The sequence below is a fragment of the Vulpes lagopus genome, chromosome 12, assembly GCF_018345385.1.
Source record: "Vulpes lagopus strain Blue_001 chromosome 12, ASM1834538v1, whole genome shotgun sequence".
Classification (NCBI taxonomy): Eukaryota; Metazoa; Chordata; class Mammalia; order Carnivora; family Canidae; genus Vulpes; species Vulpes lagopus.
In genome coordinates this window covers 9,709,620-9,736,776 of record NC_054835.1, presented here as the reverse complement: position 1 = coordinate 9,736,776, position 27,157 = coordinate 9,709,620, and the positions used below count along the sequence as shown (strand labels likewise).

General features: G+C 47.8%; 1 protein-coding gene across 3 annotated transcripts in view; it reads left to right on the top strand.

The window, feature by feature from the left end:
- Window positions 1-27,157, top strand: part of AK8 (adenylate kinase 8) — a 127,344-nt gene that overhangs the window by 77,672 nt on the left and 22,515 nt on the right. For all 3 annotated transcript variants that reach the window (XM_041727223.1, XM_041727222.1, XM_041727224.1), the window contains one exon: window positions 2,424-2,565. In XM_041727223.1, coding sequence (XP_041583157.1) covers window positions 2,424-2,565 — 142 coding nt within the window. The remainder of the gene's footprint in view (window positions 1-2,423; window positions 2,566-27,157) is intronic.

Here is a 27,157-nt window from a genome sequence, read left to right as displayed (position 1 = left end):
CTGATTTAGGTGAAAATATCCATAAATTGTTAAGAGTAGACTGGGATTAGAAAGCAATATGGCAGATTCTTAACCTATTTTGTTTTTAATCTATATTTATTTATCCTGTAACAAGACATAGGGTTCTGGAACAAAGAACAGGCCTGTTATTTATTCATACCATAATCTGAATGCTAGCTCCCCACAGCGCAGATCTTCATGGGTGATGTTGTGAGAGCCGACATACCCTGTGTACAGATACAGGGATCTGTAGCACAGGGGACAAGCCCTGAAATTATGACTTTTGGAGCTTATGGAGGGCAGCTGGCCCTAGGTTTGCGACCCTGGGAATATGAACAAAGGTCTCGAGACAGGTCCCTAAGTCTCTGCGCAGTCTCTATCTTTAACTCTCAAGGCCTGTTTGAAGTCAGTCATCCTATATCCCAGGAGCCAGCAGTCTGTTCTCAGAACACCCTGACCATGGGAAAACATGGAAATATTCCTATTATTTTCCAACGTACATCTCCTGAACTGAAAGGTACCAGCCTCCACCATCTTCAAGTGTCTAACACATGCCTGGAAGGCCATGTGTGCCACTAACCCCATGATGACAGATCCTGTTTGCTCTTCCGGCAGATGAGGAATCTGACACTTGGTTGGGGAGGTTGGGTGACCAGCTGAGGTCAGTCATGTGAGGGCAGGCCCCAGGCCCTAGATTTGTGTGCCCCTCAAACCTGTGTTCTCTCCACCACTTGGGGTCCCCAGAGTCTGGGCAAGTTGTTTTTAACATGTTTGGTTAGTTGCAGTGAAGCTTTTGAAAAGGGAAGCCTCCTGTGTGTTTATTCTGCATCTATTTCATGCTTAATCCAGGGGGGAAATGAGGTTGGACATTGTCTTTTCCCTCATGGAACCCACTGTCTTTTGGAAGAGGCAGACATCACACAAAGACTTAGCCAGCTACAAGGGTAGCAAGCAAAGGAGAGGTACAGGTGCTAACCCAGGCTGGGTGCAGTCCTCAGGGAGACATTCCACTGGGCCTGAAGGCTGAGTCCAAAGGCTTGCCCCAGGCCGGGTGTGGGGGGGGAATGTCCTGGATGGAGGGACTGGCAGACACAAAAGGGAGGTGAGGAGCTGGGGGAGAGTCACCTGGGAGAGATCCAGGAGTCAGAGACTGCAGGGACTGCTGGCCATGGGGGAAGTGACCACTCTTATCCTCCAGCACTGGGGAGCCACAGCAGGTGTAAGCAGTGGGAGAGATGGGATTAGCTGTATCAACTTCTTGCTCATGTTATATAGCCAGATATTCTTATTACAGCAAAAGCCTTGTCTGCTCTTTCCTCGAGACTGGTGAAAAAAAAGGCTGAAAGATGTTAGAAAGAACAAATTTCGGGAAATGCAAATCACTCAGAATAAGGTTTATGGTCCTTTGGTGACAAAGGGAGTAAGGAGTGTGTCATGGCCATAGAGGAAAGCAGCTGTTTCTGCCTCTCTCACCTCTGTGGTCAGTTGGCTGCCAGCCTGAGGGCCTTTGGAAGGTTTCAGATGTATGCACCACGGCCACTTGCCCAAACTGTGGATGGCTGGTAGGAGGGGGACTGGGCGTCTCCAGAGAAGCCGCCAAACACCCTCGTTGCAACTCTAGGAAACCAGCCTGTCGGGGCCACATCCATAGCAAACACTGGTAATATTTACCAAGTATTTCTGGAAAAATGAGTGCAAAGTGCAGGAAATGCAGTGCAAATTGCTAAAACACAGTACATCAGCAACATAGGATATTTAATGAGTCTGAGAAAGAGGTATAAATTTCAGGAAAATGTCAATTGTGGTAATGTAAACAAGAAGCTTCTCAATATCTCATTCTCCAGGAGACTGTATTTCAGTCTCTGGTTATAACTAGAGTTATAATTCTTGAGATTTGATTTTAGACATCAAGGAGGGGAGAAAAGGAGGAAGGAAGAGAGCAAGAGTTGCTTGTGTGTTGCCGATGAGCAGAGAACACCCCGAGGCACCAATGGGGTCCCATTGCAGGAAAGCTAAACCTTCCCCCGGGGGCCTGGTGTGCTGCCCTGGAAAGTCTTTTGCTGCAAACACGGGATCCTGGGTGCACGAGGGCTGCCCACGTATTGCTGGAGGGTTGGGAACTACCCTGGCCACTGACATGCATGGTATCGTGTCAAGGTCCGGGAAGGATCAAGGTCAAGGTCACCAGTGCTTTTCCTTTCTCAAGCAGCCACGTTCCTTTGAGGTCCCATTGCTGGGACCTCAGAGGGACCTGTGCACCCGAAGTCTCGTCCACCTAAACCCTACTCTTCATCAGTTCAGTTCAGGGTCGAGGGCGTTGGGAGACCCATGGGCCACAGGCTGCCACCGCAACCTCACACTCCTGTTGGGTAAGGAATGGTGCCTAGGATGACAGAGTGACCACCGGCCCCCTTTCTCTGCAGTCCCTGACAGCATCATCATGAAGGTGCTGAGCCAGCGCCTGAGCCAGCAGGACTGCATTCAGAGAGGGTGGGTGCTACATGGCTTCCCCAAAGACCTGGACCAGGCACAGATGCTGAACAGCCTGGGCTACCAGCCCAACAGGTAAGCTGTCCCCTTCCGGTGGGGCTGCGGACCACACCACCTCCCAGAAGGTCCCTGCCAGCGGCCACGTTCTCCCCAGGGGCTCAGCTGCCAAGGTCCACCTGACGGCTTGTGGTATGCAAGAAGCCTCCTGTGATTCCCAAAGTGGGAGGTCTCTTGGGCACCCCGACCCCCACCTGCCCATTGCACTTGCCTGTGAACCGGGAGTCAAGCCTGGTTTCGGATCCAGGCTCTGTCACTCGCGGTGCTTGGACCTGTGAGCCATAGCCCCTAGCAGGTTATTCCAGGCCTGCCTTCCTCAGGGAATTGTGCCAATCAACAGACACTTCCTTTTTCTACTATTTTCACACTTTCATTCTGTACATCGAAAGCTTTGGTGCATCTGATAGTTGTTTTCATGTGGGTATGCAGTATAAGCTGAACACTTTTTCCCCAAAAGGCTGGCCATGTGTTCCAAAACAAGTGTCCAGTGCTGCTGAATATTCTGCTCTTCTTCCTGTAACTTGAACTTGAGAGCTCACCGTCATTGGGTATGTTGTGGAGATAGAAGCAGCAGATCCAAAGGCCACTTAGCCAGGCCTTGCTCATGAGGGAGTCGTCACATCACCTGGGTTTGGCAGAGGCTCCGAGGGGGCAGCGGAGCGGGAAAGCCAGCAGTGGACGAATGGGCCCCTGCAAGTGTGTCCTGCCCAGGTGTGGCCTGGGGGAGCGGGAGGCGGCCACTTGGCAGAAGGGCACCCCATGTGGTTGGCCAGGGGAGCATATATGGCTTTTTTCTGGTTGGTCTTAACCTGACACTGCTAGTTATTGGTCACTCAGCTCCTGGCTGTTTGGGGTCAGTTGTTGCAGAAACTGTGATTTGGTTTAGGAGAGTTTTAAATTTCTAGGTAGTTGGCATTTTATTGCTTTTTCAACTCACATTATTAGTTTTTTATTTTAGTGCAGAGTATGGAGTATGGAGAACTTGCTCAAGTACAACCTTTAATTTTTTATTTTATCTTTTTTAAGATTTTATTTATTCATTCATGAGAGACACACAGAGAGAGGCAGAGGCACAGGCAGAGGGAGGAGAAGCAGGCTCAAGGCAGGGAGCCTGATGCGGGAATCAATCCTGGGACTCCAGGATCACGCCCTGGGCCAAAGGCAGGTGCTAAATGGCTGAGCCACCCAGGGATCCCCAACCTCTAATTTAAAAAAAAAATTATTGAGCTATATTCTGTGGGTGATTTTTCAGTGAGTATTTGAAAAGAAGTGTATTTTATTTTATTTTTTTGGAGAGCAAGAGAACATCAAGGGGCAGAGCAGAGGAGGAGAATCTTGAACAGACCCTGCACTGAGTGAGGAATCTAATGTGGGGTTCGATCTCATGACCCGGAGATCCTGACCTGAGTGGAAGTCAGGAGTTGGACGCTTAACTGACTGAGCCACCCAGGCGCCCTCTACTGTATTTTTATTAATGTTTCTTGTTCTCTTCCTGCAGTGTTTGCTTTATATGTTTTGGCACCAAGTTACACAGTTCATAAAGGCTTATGTTAGCAACATGTTCGTTGTGAAGGGTCATCTTGGTGGGAGTGGCCATTGGTGACAGAACTGGGACCCACATTCAGGGTGTCCTCCTTAGCACCAACACATCAGTTTTCAGGGAAGCATTCTGGTACCCAATAGGCAGATCCTGTGTCCCACTCTCTGTCACGGTGATAAAGGGACTACAGAGGTTCTGGCCACTGTGGTGCAAGCACACAGGTGTGTGGTTATTCCAGAAAACCCTCCCTCGGGGTGCCAGCTGCGCCAGAATGGAAGGAGCTCCTTCCATTTGCTTTGCCTTTCTTTATTCTTGTTGTCTTTCCTGAACTTAATAATCACCCAAGACTCCCTTTGCCTCTCTCCCACAGAAGGGAGCTTGTTTGGCATCCCCCAATTTTCTTTTGCTTGGTTTACTACCTCATTTTGGTCAAGCACATACATCAGTAGCTTCTCAAGAAAGGTGGCATGGGAGGTAAATTTTGGGGGACTTGGCACGTCTGAGAGTGTCCTTATCCTACCTTCATACTTGCTGTGTAGTTTGGTTGGATGAGGAATTAAAATTTTTTAAAAAGGATTTATTTATTTATGTGAGACAGAGAGAGCACACACAAGCAGGGGAGGGCCAGAAGGAGAGGGAGAAGCAGGCTCCCCATTAAGCCGGGAGCCTGACTTAGGGCTTGATCCCAGGACCCTGAGATCATGACCTGAGCCAAAAGCAGACGCTTCACTGGCTGAGCCACCCAGGCGCCCTGGGCAAGGAATTAACCAAAGTCACTCTCCCTCCACAATATCGAATTGCCATTAAGAAGCCCAATGCCAATCTGATTTCTGATCCTTCATCAATGACCTTTTTTCCTCTCTTTGGAAGTTGGTAGGATCTTCCTTTTGTTCCCACAGTTCTAAAATTTCACTGTAAAATTTCATTCATTTCTTTGGTATGGGTCTAATTTACTCCATTTTACCTGAGGTTAATCTGAGAACCTATGTGTCCTTCACTTCTGGAAATTCTCTTCAATTATTTTGTTGATAGATTTCTTTTTTTTTTTTTCTTCCCCCCCCCCCCCCCCCGCTCCCGCCTGTTCTCTGGAACCTATTATTTGGGTATTAGACCTCCTGGAGTGGCCCTCTAAATTCTTTAAAAATATATTTTCTCTCTTTTCTCCTATATTTTTAGTTTTTTGGTCTGCTCATGTGCATGGTTGGTTTTATTTTGTCTTGCTCTACTTTCTACAGTTCTCAACTTCTTCTCCCAATCCTATTGCATTTCTAATTGTGGCTGTAGTATTTATTTTTATAAGATTCAAGAGCTCTTTTTTCATTCCTTTTAAAATCTCTTGATCTTGTATCATGGATTATTTTATCTCTTGGAGATGGTGACATGATAGGCTTGTTTTTGCAAGAGGTGGGAGGCTCCCCTCCTGCACAGCCTGCTCCTGTTGAGGTTTCGTGTGTCTTGGTCTCATTCTCCCTCAGTAGATTCTTTTGTTTGATTGTCTTTCAGACATTGGGTACCCTTGGTGGCTTGCTCCTGTGTAAGACTGGGGGAGTAAGACACCAATGGACAGCAGCATAGGAGGAGCCCACAGGCTTTGTCTTCATTGAAAGGTGATCTCTTGGGGCTATCTGTGCAGAACCATCCACCAGATTCCTCTGTCCTGCTCAGGTTCTAAGCCTCCTGCTGGAGGGTAGACAGAGTAGAGTCCAGGGAAGGGAGAAGCAGTAAGAGGTGGGAAGAGGTGTCGCACACCGCACGCCATCTGCATATTTTTGACCTGGTTCCCCTAATTTCGGTACAGGTGCAGGCTCTCAAGTAGTGCCTGGCACTCTTCAGCCTGAAGAGCCTGATTATACCCTCTCCTTCCATTTCTACCCAAATGGAAGAGTGGCATTGGCTCGGCTAGGTGGAGTGAGAGGGGATATGGGGCTTGATGTCTTCTGAGATGAGTTTCAACCAATCCTCCTCATTTTAGCCACTGGTGCCAGAGTGGTGCTTGTGCTTGAGCCTTTGGAGGGTTTGCTGGTGACAACTGGTTTGTTCTCAGTGATTTCTACTGTTGACTTGGGGTTTAGCCTTTTGGGGGGGAGGGGGAATCTCTATAGCTGGTTGTCATGGGCCCCCTTGCTTTCCAGCCCCAGACATTCTGTGGTTGTGTCCCTTCCTCTGTTCTCTCTGTCACATCAGGTAGGCTTTCCCCTCTGGTCATTTTTCTGGGTGGGCTTTGGAAGGAAACAGTTTGGTGTGTGTTCCAACATGGCTTTCATGTACCTGGTACTCAGCTCATGGTTGCTCTGTTGCACTTCTGCGGCCCTCACTTTTACTTCCAGCTGCTTTGCTTCCCTTATTTTTTGTTGTAGTGTGGACAGAATAAAATTGAGCTTAACACTTTCTTATCAACCTGCTTTTTTATTCCTTGAATAGTTGAAATTATCCCACTTATTTTTGCCATTCTCACTTTATTTTATGCTTCATTATGGTTTCCTTTGTTTTCCATCTTTTTTTAAAAAAGTCTATTTATTTATTTTTTAGTAATCTCTACACCCTCACGACCCCAGGATCAAGAGTTGCCCACTCCTCAGACTGAGCCAGCCGGGCACCCATCTTTTCTTTCTGATCTGTGTCTCCTTTGACTCCTGTTACTGAGGTTGTTCCCTTCTCCCCTTCCCAACAACCCATGCAGATGATGCTCTGGTTCTCGTCTTGTTGATCTCCAGCCCTGCTGGCATGTTTCACATACATGGTTGGGCTGTATTTCTCAATTGGTTGATTTTGAAATGAAACAAAAGTATCCGACCATGTAACATGGAAGAGGAAAGAGGAAGAACTTCCCTGTGTGCCCCCTCCTCACCCCCTGCCTGTCCACTCTCCACTGTGTGGAGGGGGAGGCAGGGACAGACACGTTCTCAAGTTGTTTAGTCCTACTCTGTTCAACACACGTTCTTATTTTTATGATTACTAAACATTTCTTTCTAGAAATAGGACAGTTATGTTTCTTTTAGCAATAATTACTACACTTGTGAGGTTTTAATTCTCTCTCTTCAACTGGATTCAGATTTCAACACCCGCTGTTTACAAGATTCAACCTCCCCATTTACCAATTTTGATTCATCTTTCCTTTTTTTTTTTTTTTTAAAGAGTGAAAGTGGGAGGAGGGGCAGAGAGAGAATCTCAAGCAGCCTCTATGTCCAGTGTGGAGCCAGACTCTGGGCTCAACCCCAGGACCCTGAGATCATGACCTGAGCCAAAACCAAGAGTCAGAAGCTCAAACAACTGAGCCACTCTGGTGCCCCTAAGATTTTTTTCTGGTAGCTTTTATCCCTAGTTCTTTCCCCGTCTGTCCTGCATTATAACTTCAACTAACTTCTATTGTATTACTTTTTCGTTGCCCCTAGCTTTTCAATTCTATAACTCTTTTACGTTTCCCTTCACTTTGCCCCTTACCTCTGTTAGCTTTCATTCATCTCCCCTTTTATTTCAACGTCTTTTCTGTGATTTGCCACATCACAGAGCCTATTCTCCCTAAATTATGTTGAGTATATTGATAAGTCTTTTTTGAAAATGTGCTCATGTGTCCTGGAGTAATTTTTCCTCCAAAGGGTATTCATTGTCTCTCTCTTTCTATTTTTTCCATTTTCCCCCTTTTATGACTCTTTTTTGGCAGCATCTATCTGTGGGTCCCCAGATGGTTGTATTTTGCAAACCATTTGTCTTTGAATAATAGGCCTGTCTTTTGCCTAAGAATAGCATGAGTTGGTATATTAGTTTTGTTACTACGACTCCTATAATAAATCCCTACAAACTTGGTGGCTTCAGCAACACAGATTTATCGTCAGCCAGTGCTACAAGGCTAAAACCAATAGTCTGCAGGGCTGCGTTCCTTCTGGTGGCTCTGGGGGAATCCCTTGGATCTTGGATCCCTTTATCTCCAAAGCCAGCAATGTTGTACCCGCTTACCCCTTTCTGTAGTCACATCTCCCCTCTGACCAGAGCTGGCACACTTCTCAGGTTTCAAGGACCCATGTGATGAGATTGGGTCCACCCAGGAAATCTGGGATAATCTGACCATATCAGGGTCTTTATCTCAATCTCATCTGCTGAGCCCCTTTTGCCAGCAGGTAAAGTAACACACTCCCAGATTCTGGGGGTGGAGAGGTGGCCATCTGGGTCGGGGGGTGTTATTCTGTCCTCCATAGCTGGGTTCTCCTCCACCTTGTCTCATTCTGCTCCTCGAGGAGAGGCTGCAGAGCTTTCTGCTGGCAGGCTGAGATGTCTGCTAGTTCCTGTCTGACTGCCCATGTTGTCGACGAATTTCCAGGGATCACAGGGCCACAAGGCTAAGTTTCCACCCTCTGTTTTCTGGCAACCGCACACATTTTGATGTCAGGGGGCAAGCTTCCGTGTAAGGTCATCATCTACCTGAGGATGAAAAGCTCTGGAAAGAGATGGAACAGCCCCCAAAAGGAAGGCTGGGTGGGTCACTGACTCCGATGGAGGAGACAGTCCCAATCCGGGCCTCGATTTCTTTAACCCCCAGGGAGAAAACAACAGTTTTATTTATTGACCCTCCACACGGTGCCAGACTGACCGGGGAGGACACGGTGTTTATTCAGAAGCACACAGGAAACCTCTTTGATTTAGGGCAGGCTTGCGAGTAACTGTTTCTCTATTCACCGCTGAATAAAATCAGTTTCTAAAGACTTAGTAAACAATGCCAATTTAATTTATTTGACCCCAGAGCAGAGGACAAGCTGGGGGGAAACGATGTTTGTTTACAACACAGGTTTAATCTTAACGCTTGTTTTAATCACCTTTCCGTATTTCCCTGCCGTCACGGGGGAGGGCTCTCTCCTCCTCCTTGTGTCGACTATTCCATTCTGCACACCTTTGCTTTCAATTAACATTTTTATGATTAATTCAGAAGGTAATTTTAGCCATAAACCTTCAAGTATAGGCATAGGCTAAGAAAGCAAGAAATATTCTAAAATGAGCCCACCTGGCAATGGGATGAATATCAGGGCTGTAATTCTGGTTCGGTTGTGATGCCAATTATAAAGCACTCTAGCTGTGGTGTTGCTGTTTTTGACACCAGGAGGAAATCTTGACAGAATTATAGCCTAGAAATCAATCTGGGAATACGATACAGAAATCTATAATTCAGATATGAAAACAATCTACAAAGGCTCTTTTTTTAGGAGGGTTCGATGAAATTAGATTAAAATAAATTTACATATATATCAATTTTATTATTAAAATATATTCATGCTAGTAAATAGAGTTATTGGAGAAGGAGAAGCCTTGCTCTGTGTAGGACACAGAAATAGACCTCTCTGGCTTATCAGAAAACAAAGTTATTGTCTCCTTGTCAAATATAAATCTCTTCTCAGAGCTAATAAATGGATAGTGTTCAAACGCAATGTTTTGTTTGACTCCTACCTCATAAACCCATGGCACATAATACTAAATTATATTCCGCCGAGCAGTATCAATCTCTGGATTCCAACATCACATGGTGAGGGAAGTAGGCCAAGTAATTGATGTGTTGCAAAGAAGGAGAAAAAGTTATTTGAGAACAAATAAAATGGGCTATAAAGTTTGTTAAAACGTAATAATAGTAAAAAAAAAAAAAGGGGGGGGGGTAGAAGAAGAGGAAAGAAACAAAGAACTATCCCAAGCTGCATCCAGGAACCTGCCCTCTGCCTAGCTGCAAAATAATTCATTTCATGCTGCAAGTTTGTTGCACGGTCGTTCCCTTTAAAATTAATGTTTACTATAGAGAAGGAGTATAGGATTCTGATTGATGTTGGGAAGTTTACAGTGTATCAGACACACTGGTTTTTTTTTTTTTTTTTTTTGCATCCTCCATCTCTCTCAGTGCTGCCAGGAGGGACGGGACAAGCTGTGGCCTTGAGCCCCCACCCCCTGCACCTCCTGCACCATGGCTAGGCACCCAAGGTCCCTGTCCTGTCCAACACCACCACCCACCAGAGGTCAGAGCTGCCACAACATCCCTCAGAGATCCCTGGGGATGAGGGTCTCAGAGACCCTAGCTCAGCCTGTCTCTCTCTCTATTTCAGTGGACTAACTTTGGGGAGCAGAAAGAAATCACCCAAGGGCCAGATTTTAGATGAGCTCCTTTGTGTCCCAGCTCATTTTTGTGCAAATTAGAAACTGCTTGATGGGTTTCTTTGAAAGTGGGTGTTTGGGTTTTCTATTCCTTATTATTTTTTAAGCAAGGTGGTTGTGGTGTCCCATGTCCAGAGGAGCTCAGAGGAGTTTTGGTTGTCCCCAGGAAGGCAGTGACCCATTTTCGTTCCTTGCATTTGGCTCCCAGTTGTGCTGAGTGTGTTGTTGGCTTTTACTAAACACGCGGTCCTTTCCTCCGGGGAGCAGGAGGGCAGACTTTGGAGAGGAATGGGGTAGCAAACATGAGTGCCATGCCAGTAGGGGCTGGGAATCCCACACCCAAGTGCAGCCTGCCGGGGCAAGCCTGGCCTGTCCAGAGAAGCAGTTCCAGAAGCTTTCAGATGTCAGGGGCCAGGCACCTGAAGCCAGCCCTGGTGGCTCCGGCCAGGACATCTCTGCTTGGTGTTTTTAGGCTGGTCCCAGGCTGCCGCTGGTGTTAACCAAGAATCCCTACTTTCTTCCTTTTCTGGTTCAACTGCCCCCTTGTCTTGAATTGTCATCCTCATCCTGACAAGAATGATGTTGGTAGCTGAGTGCGGATTACATGCCTTCTTTACATCTCACTTAATCCACTAAAAAAAAAAAAAAAAAAAAAATCCACTCAACAGACCCAGAAAGTAGGCTTATTCAGCACTTGATTTGGCATAGCCTTGGACCTTGTGGAGGAGACCAGGTCTGAACCAGCTCTTTGCTCTGAACTGTTACGTATCCTTTCTGCAATGTGATAGGCATTGATCCCAGCCGGCCAGCTTGAAAAAGCTACATTTAATCTAAGTTTTCCTATCTGTCAGATGGGGCGATAAACTCTACTCTTTGAACCTTATGGCACTGTAGTCCTAGAGAGTAAGTGGAATGTATGTGTGATTTATAATTGGATATAAGAAGCTGCTTGAACTGGCTCCAACTTCTCCTGGTGGGGCAAACTCTCATTCAGAATGTAGCACCAAGTTTCCTCTTCCATTTTCTTTTCTTTTTAAGGTTTTATTTATTTATTCATGAGAGACACACAGAGAGAGACAGAGACATAAACAGAGGGAGAAGCAGGCTTCCTGTGGGGAGCCTGATGTGGGACTTGATCCCAGGACTCCGGGAATCACTCCCTGAGCCGAAGGCAGATGCTCAACCACTGAGCCACCCAGGCGTCCCTCCCCTTCCATTTTCACATAGTGTGTTACACACACACATACCCCAAGTGGGTATGCTGCAGATTTGTCTACACGGTCAGAGGTGTGAAAATATTTATGGTAGTCACTCATTTGGTTTTGAATCCCTGGTACATAATAAGAAGCCAAAACGACAAATGGAAGGGATGGCCGTCAGGGAGCAGTTGCTCTATCTACTCATTATGTGTTTGTACATATAACTTACTGATACCTAAAAATTTTTTTTTCTCTAATGGCAACCAATCTGTTTGCATTTCTTCTCCATATAAGACCTTTTAAAGACTCGGGGTGGCCTGAACTTGGGGAAGGTGACTTCTTATTCACCTAGTGGCATGTGGGACAGGCTGACAACCCTGAAATAGGCCAAGGCACAGTCATCACCCTCTTTTCCAGAAGGAACTCATGGGGCCAGGCAAACTGGGAAATCACAGGGCATTTAATGGTGTCGATGACTTGTTCTGCTGAATGCTGGTTTGATTTCTTGGTTTTGATTATGTTAAATTTTAGAGACTGGAGTGAGATGGAATAAGATGGCATCATGAAAGTAAGAAGTGAACGGGCATGTAGTTTCTCGGCCAGAGCTCTCTAATTTGATTTCAAAGCTTGTTCTTTTGAGTTCCGTGTGACACTGTGTGCTCGGGGACAGCACAATGACACCCTTGGATAATAGCTTTGCCTTTCCTAGCGCGTTCTGAAGTGAGAAGGATGCTCTGATCTCCTGAGGGGACAGCAGTAGGACCAGAGAACAATTAAAATGCAAGATAGAGGGGATTTCTTGCCTTCCTCTGCTCTCTCTCTTTTTTATTATCACTTGGTCCTTCCAGGAAGCTCTCATATCTCTGCCGCTGATCCTTACGTGGATTAGGGATAATAAACAGCCCATTAATGGAGGCCTGAACCAGGAAATGGAGTTGGAATCAGCAGCCCAATTCAGTGGCTGACTGAGGTTAATAACTCCATTACTCCAGCTCTATGCTGAGCCGCCCGACGAGCGGCATGTTAGCCTTATCTTACTCCTCATTAATTGAGCTAATAGAACCCGAGTGACCCTGCCTTGCCGCTGTAGTCTGAGAGTTTACCAGACATGGGCTGGAATACATATTACTCCTGTGTGCTCTATGGGTGCCTTTGTTTTGGAGGAGAGATCTCTCTCAAAGGCTGGTTAGCCACCAGATCCATCCTCACAGCAGAGCCACGGTGCAGGTGTCTGCACCGGGGTCCCCAGGTCCCCCTGACTTTGTTTCCTGAGGGTAGGGTGGCCAGGACCTGCCCCTCAGGTGGAGGCCGCTTGGCTATAGGGCTTTAGCTTCAAACCCAACAGCTCTGGAAGAGGTAGCAACTGTCTCAACAGGGTGTCTGGGGTCAAGGGTGAAAAAGAAAGTGTGGCACGCTGGAGAGTAGGGGTGGACCACAGCCGTGCCTCTCCGGCTGTCCTCTGTCCTGTGACCCTGGGCAGCTGCCTCTTCTGTGCCCAGCCTTCCTGCCCCGATGGTGCCTGACAGTTCGTGGCGTGGTTGCAACCACCTTGCTTCCTTGTGAGCAGCCAAGTGTGCTACTTAATCTTTCTAAGCCTCAGTGTCCTTTGCTGCCAAATGGGGTAATAAGCCTGTCACCTGACCTCACCCTTTGCTGGCTGCACATAGGTATTCTCTGGGAAAACATGGATGGAAGGGGTCTATGAATCGGAAAATGCCCTGTACAACCAAGATAATGTTGCAGGAGACTCAAATTCGAAACCTGACTTCCCTGCAGCAGTTTATTAGCTAACCTCTCTGTGCCTCAGCTTCCTCAATGGACAACCAGGGGCAGTGGCCTGTAGGACCTCAGGTGGAAAGTTTGATGAGTTGGTGCAAGTAAGTGCTTTGCATAGAGCCTGGCATGACCATTCCTCGTGTACTGGGGACTCTGAGTCTGTCCATGGAGGTCAGAGCTTCTGGAGAGAGACCAGAGCTCATCAAAATAGCAGGCCCGAGGTTCTGTGGCCCCAACTGGCTCCCTGGCTGCTCTGCAGGGACTGCTTTACTCTGGTCAGAGAAGGTAATTTCTTACTCACCAGTGCTACAGCGTGCTATGTGGGGCACGAGAAAGTTCCAGCAAGTAGACAAAGACAAATCGCACTTTCACTAGAGACACCCTGGAGCCAGCAAAGAGGAAGATCTTCAGGCTAGAATGGCCTGGCAGGTTGTGTGGGAGCTGAGAAACTAACCTGAAAAATATGTGGATTTTCATCACCTGTCCCCTGTTGTTTTATACGATTTAAGGTTCTTTTGATGGCTGGACACAACGCAGTGATGCTCAGATGCAAGGCAGAACTTTTTTGTGACAGTTCCAAATAGGAGGTGGCTGGGGCTGTGCTAGGGATTGCACTCTGGGGACGGGTGAGAGCAGCTGAGCCGTGGAATGCTGCTTATGTATGGCAAGGGGGCTGGAGTACTTGGATTTTATAGGCTCTCTGTGGATTGGCTAATTTATTATTTTTAAATATTTTATTTTTTTATCTGACAGAGAGTGTGAGAGAGGGAGAGAGAGCACAGAGGCAAAGGGAGGGGGATAGGCAGACTGGCTGCTGAGCACAGAGTGCAATACAGGGCTCGATCCTAAGACCCTGGGATGATGACCTGAGCGGAAGGCAGATGCTCAACCAACTGAACCACCCAGGAGCCCTTGATTGGCTAGTTTAAATAATGTGGAGGGGCTCTGGGGCATAGGGACTATCCCCAGTTGGAGTATGGGAGCCCCATAAGGGAAGTGGTTGAGGGCGGTACTCAGCAAGCAGCCTCACAAGAGGAATTGAGAGTTCCTAGCAGAGACTTCAAAACTGTGTGCTTGTGAGACATGTGTTGTCGTACCTGTCCTGTGTGGGGTGGACTGACAAAGCCAACCTGGCCTAATTCCACCTTCTCCACCTTCCATGGTTGAGGCACGTTTTTGCAGACAACCTTGAAGAGGTTTAAGCTCAGCCCAAAGGCCATCCACCCCTGCAGTCCTTCCACCCACCATGTGGTGACCCACATGCCCCTCTGAAAGCACCTCTAGCATGCACTCCGGTGTCCTGGGGTTGTTCCAGCCCTGGAACAAGCCTTGTCCAGGCTTTCTTATCCACTGGCCCCCACTCAGCACAGGCCCGTGCAACAGGGGTGTCATCTTCCTGGGCCACCAGCTTGGTTTCCACCATGCTTCTCACTGACTCTAGTGCCCAGTGACAATGGCACACCCTGCCCACCGGCTCTGAGAGCAGGGTTATGCTTCCTTGTAGCAAACTTAAGTCCCAGTTGGTGATGGGAATTTGGTGGCCACATCAGGGGTTTTGGAAGTGAGGCCAGCCTCTGGAGAGAGGTGGCAGCTAGGTCACTTGGCCAGCGGTGAGGAAGGAGGTGTACTCCTGGGCCTGGAGCCCCAGGTCATGGCCAGTAATGGTGGTGACGGGGCCACAGCCCACAGCCCCTGCAGTCGTAGATTTTAATCTTCCAGTAAATAAGAACTGAAGTAGAAAAAGGAAGGTTCTCCCATTATTTTCCTGCCTGGGGACTGTTGACATTTTACCACTTATTTCCAATGTTTGTGTAAGAAAGTCTGGTGAGGATGTTTCTGAGCAAATGTGGAAGGTCAACGCTGCTTTTTTCCTGGGTTAAAACTTAGTTTATGACAGTCTGTTACTAGGTTTGTCATCTATCTTTGAGAGCATAAGAGCAATTACTTTTGAAGCAGTGACATCAAAAATGTACATTACCTTTGAACCCTTTGCCTGCAGCCTCCAGGGTCTTTCAGAGAATAAAAATACAGTGATTCCCAGAGAGAGCAGAGCCCAGGCAAGCACAGGCGTGGCTCTGCTGTCCCAGACGGCAGCTGGGGATTCTGAAGGCACATGGCCTGGGGGGGCGGCAGCCAGAAACCAGGGAGCTTTGAGCCGGGAGCCAGCGAGAACTGGTCCTCATGGGGTGTTTGAGGATCTTTAGGAAGAGACGACATATGTATAACAGGTTCTTGTGGCATTTTCTTAGTTGGTAATTTTGTTAGTTAAAGATGGAGAGTAACAGTCTTACCTGGAGTATATTGAAACTCCATTTATTTATTAACCAGGTAAAATTTTTTTCCTAAGAATTTTCTGAGAACACTCAGTCCTGCCTACAGCATTGGGCAGATGTCCCTGCTGTCCATAAGAGGTCTAGAAAGATATCCAGAGTCAGTTTGTCACCCTCTGGGTTTAGCACACCGTTCTAGGTAAATGTGTCATTTTGGGAGAAAGTGACATTTCCTCCATTTCCTATTTCAGTGTCTGATAACCTTCACAGCCAGAAAACCCCCTCACGTCCACCTCTCCTCTCCCCCCATTGAGGCTTACTGTCCTTCACTGGCAAAGCACATCTCAATCTCTTTCTCATCTGTGGATGCTAAGCTCTTATTAGGAGTCCGGTGGGTTTTATCCAACCAGTAACAGTCGGGCCTCTGCCGGTGGTGAATAAGACATCAGAGAAGATAAACATGCCTTCCCCGCCATGGTGATCAGAGATCCCGAGCAATCTCCATGCCTGGGTGGAGAGTGACAGGTGACCTTTAACAGAGCAGAGCCCGGGGTGGTTGGCATTTGAGTCTGGTTCTGATGGAGACGCCCCCATTTTTGGCAGGTGTGATGCTCCACCGTTAGCTTAAAGTCATTTCCCTGAGAAAGGCAAGAGGCCGAGATGCCGGGATGACTTGCAGAAATCATGTTTGTTTTTCTTTACCCAAAGGAGACTTTGGAAGACATCAGAGTGTACTTCAATTTTCCATCTTCCTTAGAGGCGTAAATAAAGTGCTGAACCGGTGAACCCAGCATTGTGCTGTAAAAGCCTGGGCCTCTGCCAGATTCAGGTGGCAGATGTCTAAAAGCTTGAAGCTGTCCTTCCTAAATATCATGGACATTATTTAATAAAAGGAAAACTTTTAAAGAAAGTCTTCCACAAATAGAAATTCAGCTCTACTTTTTCTGAGATGGCAAAACTCTGGGTATTGCTGCCTTGTTGGCTTTGAGGTTTCTGCAGATTCTAGACCCCACACCCAGCCCCTCGGGGGCAGGTGCACTGGATCCCCCCTCCAACACCCTGTTGCAGCTCCTGGGCAGAGCCTCCATCCTAGGGCCTGACATTGCATCTCCTTTCTCTCTTGGGCCTCTGTCTCATGAAGTATGGGTTCGAGATCCCAGGAGAAGACTGCATCCCTCAAGAAAAGACCTGCCAGGCCTGGGACTCCCAATCACAGGGCAGAGGCAAGGTGGGGATCAGGAAAGGGAAGAGTCTCTCTTTCCCATCCACCCCCATTCATGCTTCATATATCCTAAGCACATCCACCTCCTTCCTGCTTCCTAAACACTTGGTGTTTGCTCATGATATGGCTTCTTCCAGAGCACCATGGGTTTTTGTCTAAATCTTATCTTTTCTATGAAGCTAAGTTCAAACTTCACTTCCTCCAGGAAGCCTTCCTTGATGCTTCTCCATGCTCTGTACCTTCTGGGGCCTTTGTACATTGTTCTCATGACAAGGAAGCAGCTTAAAAGGATAGGGTTTAAGCAAGAGGCTCTAGAAGCCTGGATTTGCCCCTTCCAGACTCTGTGAGGCTGGGCAGGCTTGACCATCTGTGGGCATTAGTTTTTTCCTGTGTGAGATGAGAGTGGCTTTGTTCAAATAAGCAATGCACATTCACAGAATATCCATTACATGCAGGTACTGTCTCAGTTCTAGGAACACAGAAGGAAATGAGAGCTAATAAACACTTGCCATCATGTGGCTTATGTTCTAATTGGGGTGAAAAAGGCCGTATACAGCCAACAGACCCATAATAGGTTGGGCTTCATGGAGAACAGTAAAGCAGGGTGAAGGGGAATAGGGCAGATGGGCAGCAGGAAGGCAGAAAAAGAGATGGTGTGCTGTGTAGAAGGTGGTCAGGGATGGCCTTTCTGATAAGAGGACACTTAACAGAGGCTTAAAGAAATCATGTGAAGACATGGAGAAGAATACAGGCCTGGAACAGCAAGTGCAAAGGCCCTGAGGTGAGCAAGGGCTTGGCAAGCTTAAGAGGCACCGTGATGGTTGCTGCCAAAGGAGTGGGGGAAAGAGTAGGAAGTGAGTAGTCAGAGGTAGACAGGGCCCCTGAGGTCTCAGGCTTTTCCTGTGAGTCAGGTGGGAGCTCTGAGGAACCTGAGCAGGTAAGTGGGTGGATAGTGGACAACAGGCAGGAGGACAAAGGCAGAAGCAGGGACAGCAAGTGGGTGGCCCTTGGCAAGGACCAGCTGAGAGATTCTGGTGCCCCAGCCCAGGGTAGTAGCTGTGCAGGTGGAGAGAAGTAGTCGGGCTCTGACTGTACTTGGAAGGTAGGACAGATGCAGTCAGATTGGATGCAGGGCATATGAGAAGAGAGAGAGACACTGAGGAGAGCTCCACAGTTTTTGCTGGAGTGTCTGGGAAGAACAGGCCAGCCAGTCATCTAAGCAGCAGGCTTGGAGAGGGGCCACCAGCTTGGTTTTGGACCCAGGAGGCCTGAGATGCCTGTCAGGAGTCTAAGTGTCCCAGGGCTGCAAAAACAAAAGCCCACAGGGCGCTTAAATGACAGAAACGAATTTTCTCTACATTCTGGAGGCTGAAGTCCATTATCAAGGCGTTGGCCTCTTCTGAAACCTCTCCCCTTGCCCTGAAGACCACCCTCTTGCTGCCCCCTTCACATGGTCTTCTCTCTGTGCTCATGTCCCTGCGATCTCTGGGTGTCCACATTTCCTCTTGGTGTAAGACACCAGATTGGGTTAGAGCCCACCCTGATAGCCACTTAAAGACCCTGTGTCGGGGCGTTGGGGTGGCTCAGTTGGTTGGGTGGCTGACTCTTGATTTTGGCTCAGGTCATGGTCTCAGGCCCTGGTCTCAGGGTCATGGGATCAAACCCATTGTCAGGCTCCATGCTCACCATAGAGTCTGCTTGTTCCCCTCCCTCTACCCCTCCCCAACTCTTTCTCTCTCTTAAATAAATAAATAAATAAATAAATAAATATTAAAAATAGGTTACATATAGTCAGATTCTTAGGTAGTGGGGGCTGGAGCTCAACATAGGAATTTTAAGGGGCACATTCAGCCCACAGTGGCCTCTAGGGGCCTTTGCTGTGGCAGCCCGAGCAAACTCCCACAGGTTCTTAGTGCGCTTCTCAGTCACACCTTCATGGCTGCCCCTGTGACAGCCAGGCATGGCTCAAGGAGCCCACGGCTTCCCCCAGTGCACCCTCCCATTCCTCGGCACTCGCCCTCAACCCCAGCCAGAGCTCTGAGCTTTCATGCAAGTGAAACCCAGGAGGCCCCTGGAGACCACCTAATGCATCCCCCAAACTGCACAGAGGGAGAAACTGAGGCTCAGAGAGACTAAGCAACTTGACTGGGGTCTCACTGTGAGTGAGTAGGGGCTGGAAGCAGGCGTCCTGGCCCCGGGCTGCCTGTTGTCTTATTTGAGTGCCATATTTTTTGAAATGTCATATGCCTTTCCCCCATCCTAGCACACCAGGGCGGAGAGCCGCTGCCCACCTTGTGATCACGCCCAGCACCTGAGGTCTTCCCGGGGTCCCCTTTTCCTTGGGAGGACGGGTTCGGGCTGCCACATACCTGGCAGCAGCTCCCCCCGTGATTGCTTGAACCAGATGCCCCTCTTCTTGCAGAGCTCTGGGAGCATCCCCGTCTCCTCTCAACAATAATTAGCCTTGTAAGACTAATGGACGAAATCGTGTCTAATTACCCTGTTGAAGGCCCAATTATGCGATTAACATTCGTGGGCTATAAGCTAATGATGAGAAGAGCCTCTCATTTGCATAGCATCAAGTTAATTGAGCCGCCAGCCGAGGGGCGGATGGGGTGGTGGGCAGGATTCTCTTTCTGGAAGGATACTAATGACCAGAGAGGACGGTTCACCTGACAGCTTTATTAATTAACAGCGATCTGATTACCTAGCAGGAGTGGCAAGTGAAGGTGTGGGCGGAAAGACTCGGCTTTGTCACAAATGGGAGATGGGAGACCTGTGTGCTGATTTCTGTTCCCAACATTTGGCTGTTAGATGCAAGCTCATGATTGCCTTGAGGAACCATTTTAGAAAACTCTTCCTGCAAAATCTTGCTCAGGCCCTTCTGTTATGCGCTTCCTGGCACATTCTCTCCACTCACTTCCTCATTTATTCTCTCTCATCCATTCATTCCACTCCCACGGACAGAGCCTCTCTGGAGTGAGCCTGGACGCCCTGCCTTGGGAGTGTTCACAGAGAGGGTTCTTACTTGGCTGGAGGCTCCCAGCCTCCCTAGGGGTTTCAGACTCAGCATGGTGTCCCCTTGCAGTTGGTGAACGCCCCCAGAGACTCTCAGGCTTTGGAGAGTCCTTGGAGATCACCAGTTCAGGTCCCTTATTTTACCCCCCATGAAGTGGGGGGGGGGGCTCGGAGAGCCCGAAAACCTGGACTTCACATCCCGAGTCAGGGATTGGTGGGGTGGGGTGGGTGCTGCTGGTCCTGCCCTGCATCCCCTACCCCCAGAACTGCCCTGCCTTTTCAGCCCCTCCCTGTGGATGGTACACGTTCTCTCCTGGGGGAACCTGCCTAGGAGCCCCACCCATGTGCTTCCTGGCCCCTCACTTCGCCCTCATGGCACTCGCCCGCTGGCCTATATTTCTTCTCCATGTGGCAGAGACTGCACTATACTCACAGTTTAGGTGACTGAACTAACTAAGGAACCATGAAAGTGGTGTGTAGCTGGACTAAAACACAGGTCGCTCTCCAGTGAATTTTAAAACAAAGAATTTTTTAAACAAAATGTAAAATCCTGTACATGTAACTTGCCCTTTCACTTAATAAAATATTGCGGACATCTTTCTCTATCATTACATAAAGCTACATCTCTTAATGTTTGTAAAATGTTACATTATACAAATTCTTACATAGTAACAGTTCATGTACACTGCTACATAGTCCAGATGTATCAGAATGTATTTAAATGCCCTCTGGCCAACAGTTGGTTCCAGGCTTTTTCTTTTTTCTTTTTTTTTTTTTTTTAAGATTTTATTTATTTATTCGAGAGAGAGAGAGAGATTGAGAAACACAGGCAGAGGGAGAAGCAGGCTCCACGCAGGGAGCCCGACGTGGGACTCGATCCTGGGTCTCCAGGATCACACCCTGGGCTAAAGGCGGCGCTAAACCGCTGGGCCACTGGGGCTGTCCTCCAGTTTTTTTCTGTTACAATCAATCCAGCAACAGGCAGCACACACAGTCTTTGTGCATTTGTTTTGTTTTGTTTTTAGGAAAAAATCAGGGAATGGCATTGCTGGGCCATAGGGTCTGCACAATTAAAAAGTTAATTTTTTAACTGAAAGGAGTCAGAAATTGAGAGAGTACCAGTGGATAGCCAGTGAAAGAGAAATCTCCAAAGAAGAATGACTAAACAACTAAGCCTCTGACTTGGGTTAGAAAAATAGTTAAGCCAAAAGTGGCAGGAAAGAGACTATAGGAATAGAAATTGGGAATGTAGAAAACAAAATGACAATAGAGCCAAAAGTTTGTTGTTTAACCAAGTCAATGAAATTGACACACCTCTAGCAAACTAGAGAAGGTGTAAATAAAAAACATTTGACATAAAAAGGGGATATAACCATAAATACGAATAACTTTATGACCATAAATCTAGAAACATAGGCAAGATAGATAAACCCATAGGGGGAAAAAAAAACAACTCTTGCCAGTATTGACATAAGAAGAAATAGAAAAATCCTAATGATCCTATAACTATTAAATGCATCGAATCATAGCAGTGAGACCTTCTCTCCCAGACACTCCTGTATATGAACACTCGTGGCATCACTGTGTGTGATAGCAAAACACCTTTGAGAAGACACCACCATGCAGGAGATCCTACGTGAATTGCAGCAAAGCCACAGAGCAGTGCACTATGAAGCAACAGAAGGGGATGGACCACAGCCACACACATCAACATGGAGGAATCTTAGAAAAATAATGTTGAGTGCAAATGCAAGAAGAACACATTTAGCACGATATGAAAATAAGAAAATGGAGCAATGCAGTTTTTAGGTACTCTTATACATCTTTAATAATTCACAATAGTGAGGGCACCTGGGTGGCTCAGTTGGTTAAGCATCTGCCTTTGGCTTTAGTCATGATCCCAGGGTCCTGGGACCCAGCCTCAGGTCACTGGGCTCCCTGCTCAGTGAGGAGCGTGCTTCTCCCTCTACCACCCCCTACCTCTGCTTGTGCTCTCTCTCATGCTCTCTTTCAAATAAATAAAATCTTTAACAAATTTTTAAAAAATTCATGATGGTGGTTTTCTTTGGGCATCGGAATAGAGAAATGGAATTGGCTAAAAGCATCTAGAGCATTTCCTCAGTACTGGAGTGATGCATTTCTTAACTGGGTTCATGGGGTTAGTTTTTTTTTTTTTTTTTAAGACTTTACTTATTTATTTGAGAGAGAGCACGAGCAGAGAGGAGGGATAGAGGGGGAAGGAGTAAATCTCAAGCAGATTCTGTGCTGAGTGCAGAGCCTGATGTGATCTGAGCCAAAAAGAAGAGTTAGACACTTAACTGACTGAGCCACCCAGGTGCTCCACGGGGTTAGGTTTAATGTATGTATATATATATATATATATATATATATATATATATATATATACCCAGATAGACATTTTTTCAAGAATATAATCCTTGTTTTTTCACCAATATATCTCAAGCTCTCAAAATAATAATGTCTGGCACAGAGTAAGTGCTCAACAATTATTTGTGAACCTTATGACTATATATTACATAACTTATTTTTATGTATCAAAATGTATCAAGATTAAAAATGGAGGATTATATTAAGCTTTCTTTTCATCCCACACTTCTACTCCCTTCCCTAGAAGCAACTGTTGTTCATAATTTGTTGGGTATTCTTCTAGAAAATCTCTTTACATTAATAGATAAGGGGCATCTGGGTGGCTTAGTGGTTGAGTGTCTTCCTTTGGCTCAGGGCGCGATCCTGGCATCCTGGGATCAAATCCCACATCGGGGTCCCCGCAGGGAGCCTGCTTCTCCCTCTGCCTGTGTCTCTGCCTTTCTCTGTGTGTGTTTCTCATGAATAAATAAATAAAATCTTTTTAAAAAATAGATAAGAGACAAATATATGCATTTATTTTCCGTAGATGGAGACATACTACATACACACTCTACTTACTCTTTTCTCTAAATGCTGTATCTGGAGGTTGGTTTGTTTGTTTGTTTTATATAGCACTCCTCATTCTTTTAATGGCCACATAGTCTTCCAGCCTATGATTATGTAGTTGTTTCTTTAACCAGGTCCTTGTTGAAAAGCATTTAGACTGTTTTCTTTCTTTCACTTTGCAAATAATGCTAGAGTAAACGTATGTGAGACTCTGTATTCGGAAGACGCTCCCTATAGAGTAAAATCCTAGAAGTGGCATTGCTGAATTTTAGCTGTAGTTTTATTTCCAATGGGCACTCCCAACGTGCCCAAGGGCTCCTACTTTACTGGTGGAGATAAAACATTGTATGACCAAAGGTGGTGTGTGCTTTGGGAACAGCCACACTATCCAAGAAACAAAGGCTTCATTTAAGCTCGGGGGGGGGGGGGGGTCACCTAGACAGCAACATGGTGGTGGCCCTGGAGCCACCTGAGTTCATGGTATAGTTCAGTGAACCACACACCTGCTCAAGCTATGGAAAATGCTTGATGTCATGTAAGCAAAGCTTTAGGGAGTGTAATTTTTTTCTTAGGACCAATAATGGATTTAGAATATGCCTAAATGTTTCCTTCTGAGAATGGTTGTATTGCCCACAGTGGTTACTTTCTGATTTACATGTAGAGTATGTAAGTCATGACAGTTATTTTAATTTTTAGCTTTGAGCCACAATTCAAACATGACAAGGCTTATGAACAAACATAAAGGCCAATCATGATAGAAAGTCATTCTCGAAAGACCTGCACTGCCTCCTTAAGAAGCTGGAAGCTAATGTGCCTCAGCACCTGTGCCTCATAGAACATGAGGATCTGCCTTGAGACTGGGGTGTCTCCCAGACGTTTAGCCTTCAGGAAGACAAGTACCCGGAAACTCTGCCCTTGGCTCTCAGGCTGCCCATCCTGCGGCCAGGTGGGAGAAGCATGCTGGGATCACCCCCCCTTTGTGGGAGCAGATGTGCATCTGGGAAAAGCATGGACATCAAGCACCATCTGGAAGCAAGGTCTATTCAGTGCCCCAGGGACCAGCTGCTGGCTAGCTTTGCCATGGCATTTTCTAGAAGTGGTAGGTTTGGTATTAAAGGGCAGGAGCTTTGGAGTTTCTGAATCTGTGTCTGTTGACAGCTGTTTAGTGAGCACGTGCTATGTTCTGGGACAGTGAGCAAGACAGAGGAGCTTAGCCTCTGGGGAGGAGCCCTGCTCTAGAAAGGAAGCTGAACAGTAAACAAGTTGTTTATAACACAGTCCACTTGACTTGGCTCTGAGGCCCCAGGGGTGTATGGGAAGCTGCTATGAGTAGCTCAGAGGAAGCAGAGAGGACAGGGAGACAAAGGTCCAAAGATAGGAACTAGCTCCACTTCCTTCTGGTCACTTCACTTTTCTTCATTTGCGAAGCAGAATTGATAGCATATGCGGTGAAAGTCACCATTAGGTCCCATGAGGGAGTACAGGTAGATATGAGCAATAATAGGCTATTTATGTTACAGGCTTGGTGAACTGCCCTTGCCTCTATATTTTGCAGAGGAGGCCCCCCAGGCACAGCCCTGTGGTTCCATAAGAGAGTTGGGACTGCCCATCAGATGACAAGGCAGGCTTCCTTTCATCTTCTTTTTAAAGATTTATTTATTTTGCAGAGAGAGAGAAAGCAAGGGGGGAAGAACAGAGGAGGAAGGAGAGACTGAAGCAGACTTCCTGCTGAGCATGGAACCCAACATAGGGCTTGATCCCACGATCCGAGGTCATGACCCAAGCCAAATCCAAGAGTTGGACACTTAACCGACCCCCTCAGGTGCCCCAAGGCAGTCTTGCCTCTTATCTGATCTAACTTTTCATATATAGTGGGCCCTTCTCTCCCAGAGATAGTGGGTTGGAGATGGCCTCGTTGGTAGAATGAAGATGGAGGGCTGGGAGACCCTCCTGAGCTTGGCCTCTTGCTCCGGATCCTCCCACCATGCCAGTGAGCTGTGGAGATTTCTCTCCTGCCTGTGGTGGTACGTCAGTTTGGCTGCCTCTGGACACACAGGCTCAGCTGTCACTTGCTGGGTATCCACAGCAACTGCTACAGTGTAAAGGAGACAAATGTAGCGCCAAAGTGGAGTTTGATGGATCCAAAATTATGTATTTAGTTCACAGTTGGTATAGAGTGCTCATAAAATCTTGATCATGATAGAGAGCCTAATAAACATTTGAGAACATAAATATTTGGGGGAGGAAACGGCTCTGTGAAACATTTAGTTGTGGAGTAGTTAGGAGAACAGAGGAAATCAGCCAGGCGGAACTCTCCAGATACCAATCTGGTGAGTTATATATGTAGGGCCAGTAATGATCTTGAGTGAGCCGTTTTATGGATGTGTGGACGTTAATTTGAGGAGTACGTGCACGTGGGGCTGCACTGCCTTGAGTAACTGCATCACACCAAGCGTGGAGCTATTTGTCCTTCAGACATCTGCAGCCGGGGCGGGGGAGGGCTGAGGTGCAGCTGGCTGGGGAATGGGTCAGACTGGCCTGTCTGGATGCCAGTGGAGCACAGCACCGAGTCAGCCCTGAAGCACCATGCCTTGGAACCCCTGATCTGCTGCGGTCCCTGTGGCTAGGAAAGAGCCCTTGCCCCCCACACTAGGTACAGCAGTTAGGGCCCATGCTGGCTGGGTTCACATCCTGCTTTGCCATTTACAGGACCTTGGGCAGGTCACTTACCTACTGTACAAGAGCGGGCACGACAGCCAGTCATGTGAGTGTGGTGAGAAATAAATGAGGCGGTAAGTGGCCCGTGTGTACAGAAGCTCCAAAGATGGGGTGATCGTCACCCTCTTACTGGCCAGAAGGATTTTGGAAGTCAAAGTGAGCAGGGTGCCAGTGAGTCTGGTGAGAGGGTGATTGAGGTTCGATTTATTTTGGAGTGTGGCCCCTGGCAGTGGATCCCCACCCACACCCATCCTCCATGTGGCAAGACATGGCTTCATGGTTGGTGGGGAGGTGGGTTAGAAGGAACTTGTTCCCAAGAACAGTGAAAGTTTTAAAGTATGCGAATTATTTACTTAATGGATGTTTTTGTAGGTTTCAGGCTGCCCCATCCCCCCAGCCCCTGCCCTGCTTCGGGAGCAGAGCTGCCACACCCTGAGGTCCCCCTAGGACAGACCAGGTGCTGGATGTTGTACTTTGTGTAGATGCTGTGAAAGACAATTGGCTTGAGCTATAGGCCTTGAAGTTTTCTCTTTAGAACCGGGGAGCTTCTTTTTGGGAGGGTGATTTTTCTCTACACAAGAGCAAGCCACTGCTTTGCTGTTTCCTAGAAAAGGAAAACAGAGGGAAATAATTTAAATATAGCAGGAGGTGTCTGGACCAAAAGACCTTTGGTCTTGTCTATAAAGGTGGCCTTGAGAGAAAAAGCCAAAGGAGGCTGAGGGATAAACCTCTCTCCTTGCAGATCCTTCAGCGTTGGAGCCCATCACTGGTCCCAGGCCATTCTGCCTGCAGAACTGGAGGGCTCTGGGCTCTCTTTGCTAGGGGAAGTGCCTCACTGCAACTGGTCCCGGGGCCTGCTGCTCCCACAGCTGGTGGCCTGTGGATCTCCACAAACAGGAAAGTCATTCAGTCACTCAGTGAACTCTGGTGAAGCCCTGGGATGAGTGCTGTGTGCTCACCGTACAGGTTCTGGGGATGCCGAGGTGAGTGCCTTCGGCGGCCCCTCCCCCAGAGGTCTGCCCTTCAGTCTCTCCTGGAGAGGTTCTTGGGGTGCAAGGGAGGGCCTGCAACACCAGGAAGACACCCCAACAAGATAATCACGGGCAAGCGGTTGCTGAGCACACCAAGGCAGCTCAGCTCCCTGACACGTGGAAAATAGGAAAACCTGTTAAATATTTCAGACAACCAAGTTGTAATCCAAAGATCCTGGCAGGACAGCGAGTGCTCGCTCCTGTCAGCCAAAAGAAGGGCAGATGCTGATAAAAATATCACCAAAGAACGGCTAATCAGGTCAGCCGTAATGTTTTGGCCATAAGGCCTTTTTCCTTATGTGGTTGGAGAAAAATTGAATCAAATTGGAAAATGTCGGACCCATGTGAGAGTGAGACGGCGTGGCTGGGAGGGGGTGGGGAGGAGAAGCTGCGCTTGGCTCCCCCGTGCAGGAACGGGGAGCCGCCAGAGAGGGAACCAGGGGCAGGGGTGACCCAGGTCACGGTCTGACCGCAGACGGACACCTGCTCGGGAAGGGGGCGGGGCTTCTGACACACCGGGTCCAATCAGGGAGACGGAGCGACCCGCGCGCTCGCCTCATTTGCATGCGTTCTGAGCCTCCAGGAAAATTTAATCTTCGGGAATCCGTGAGTCGGTGCAGGTGGGGGAAGCTGGGTGCCGCCGCCTCCGCTGTCGCGCCCCTCCTGTCACCTGGGACCCGGCTCGCGGCAGAGGGCCGACCCCGCGCGCTCCTGGGCCCCATGTGCATCCGCCCTCCCGCCCAAGCATCCTGACCTGCAGATAGCCAGTGCTGGTTTGA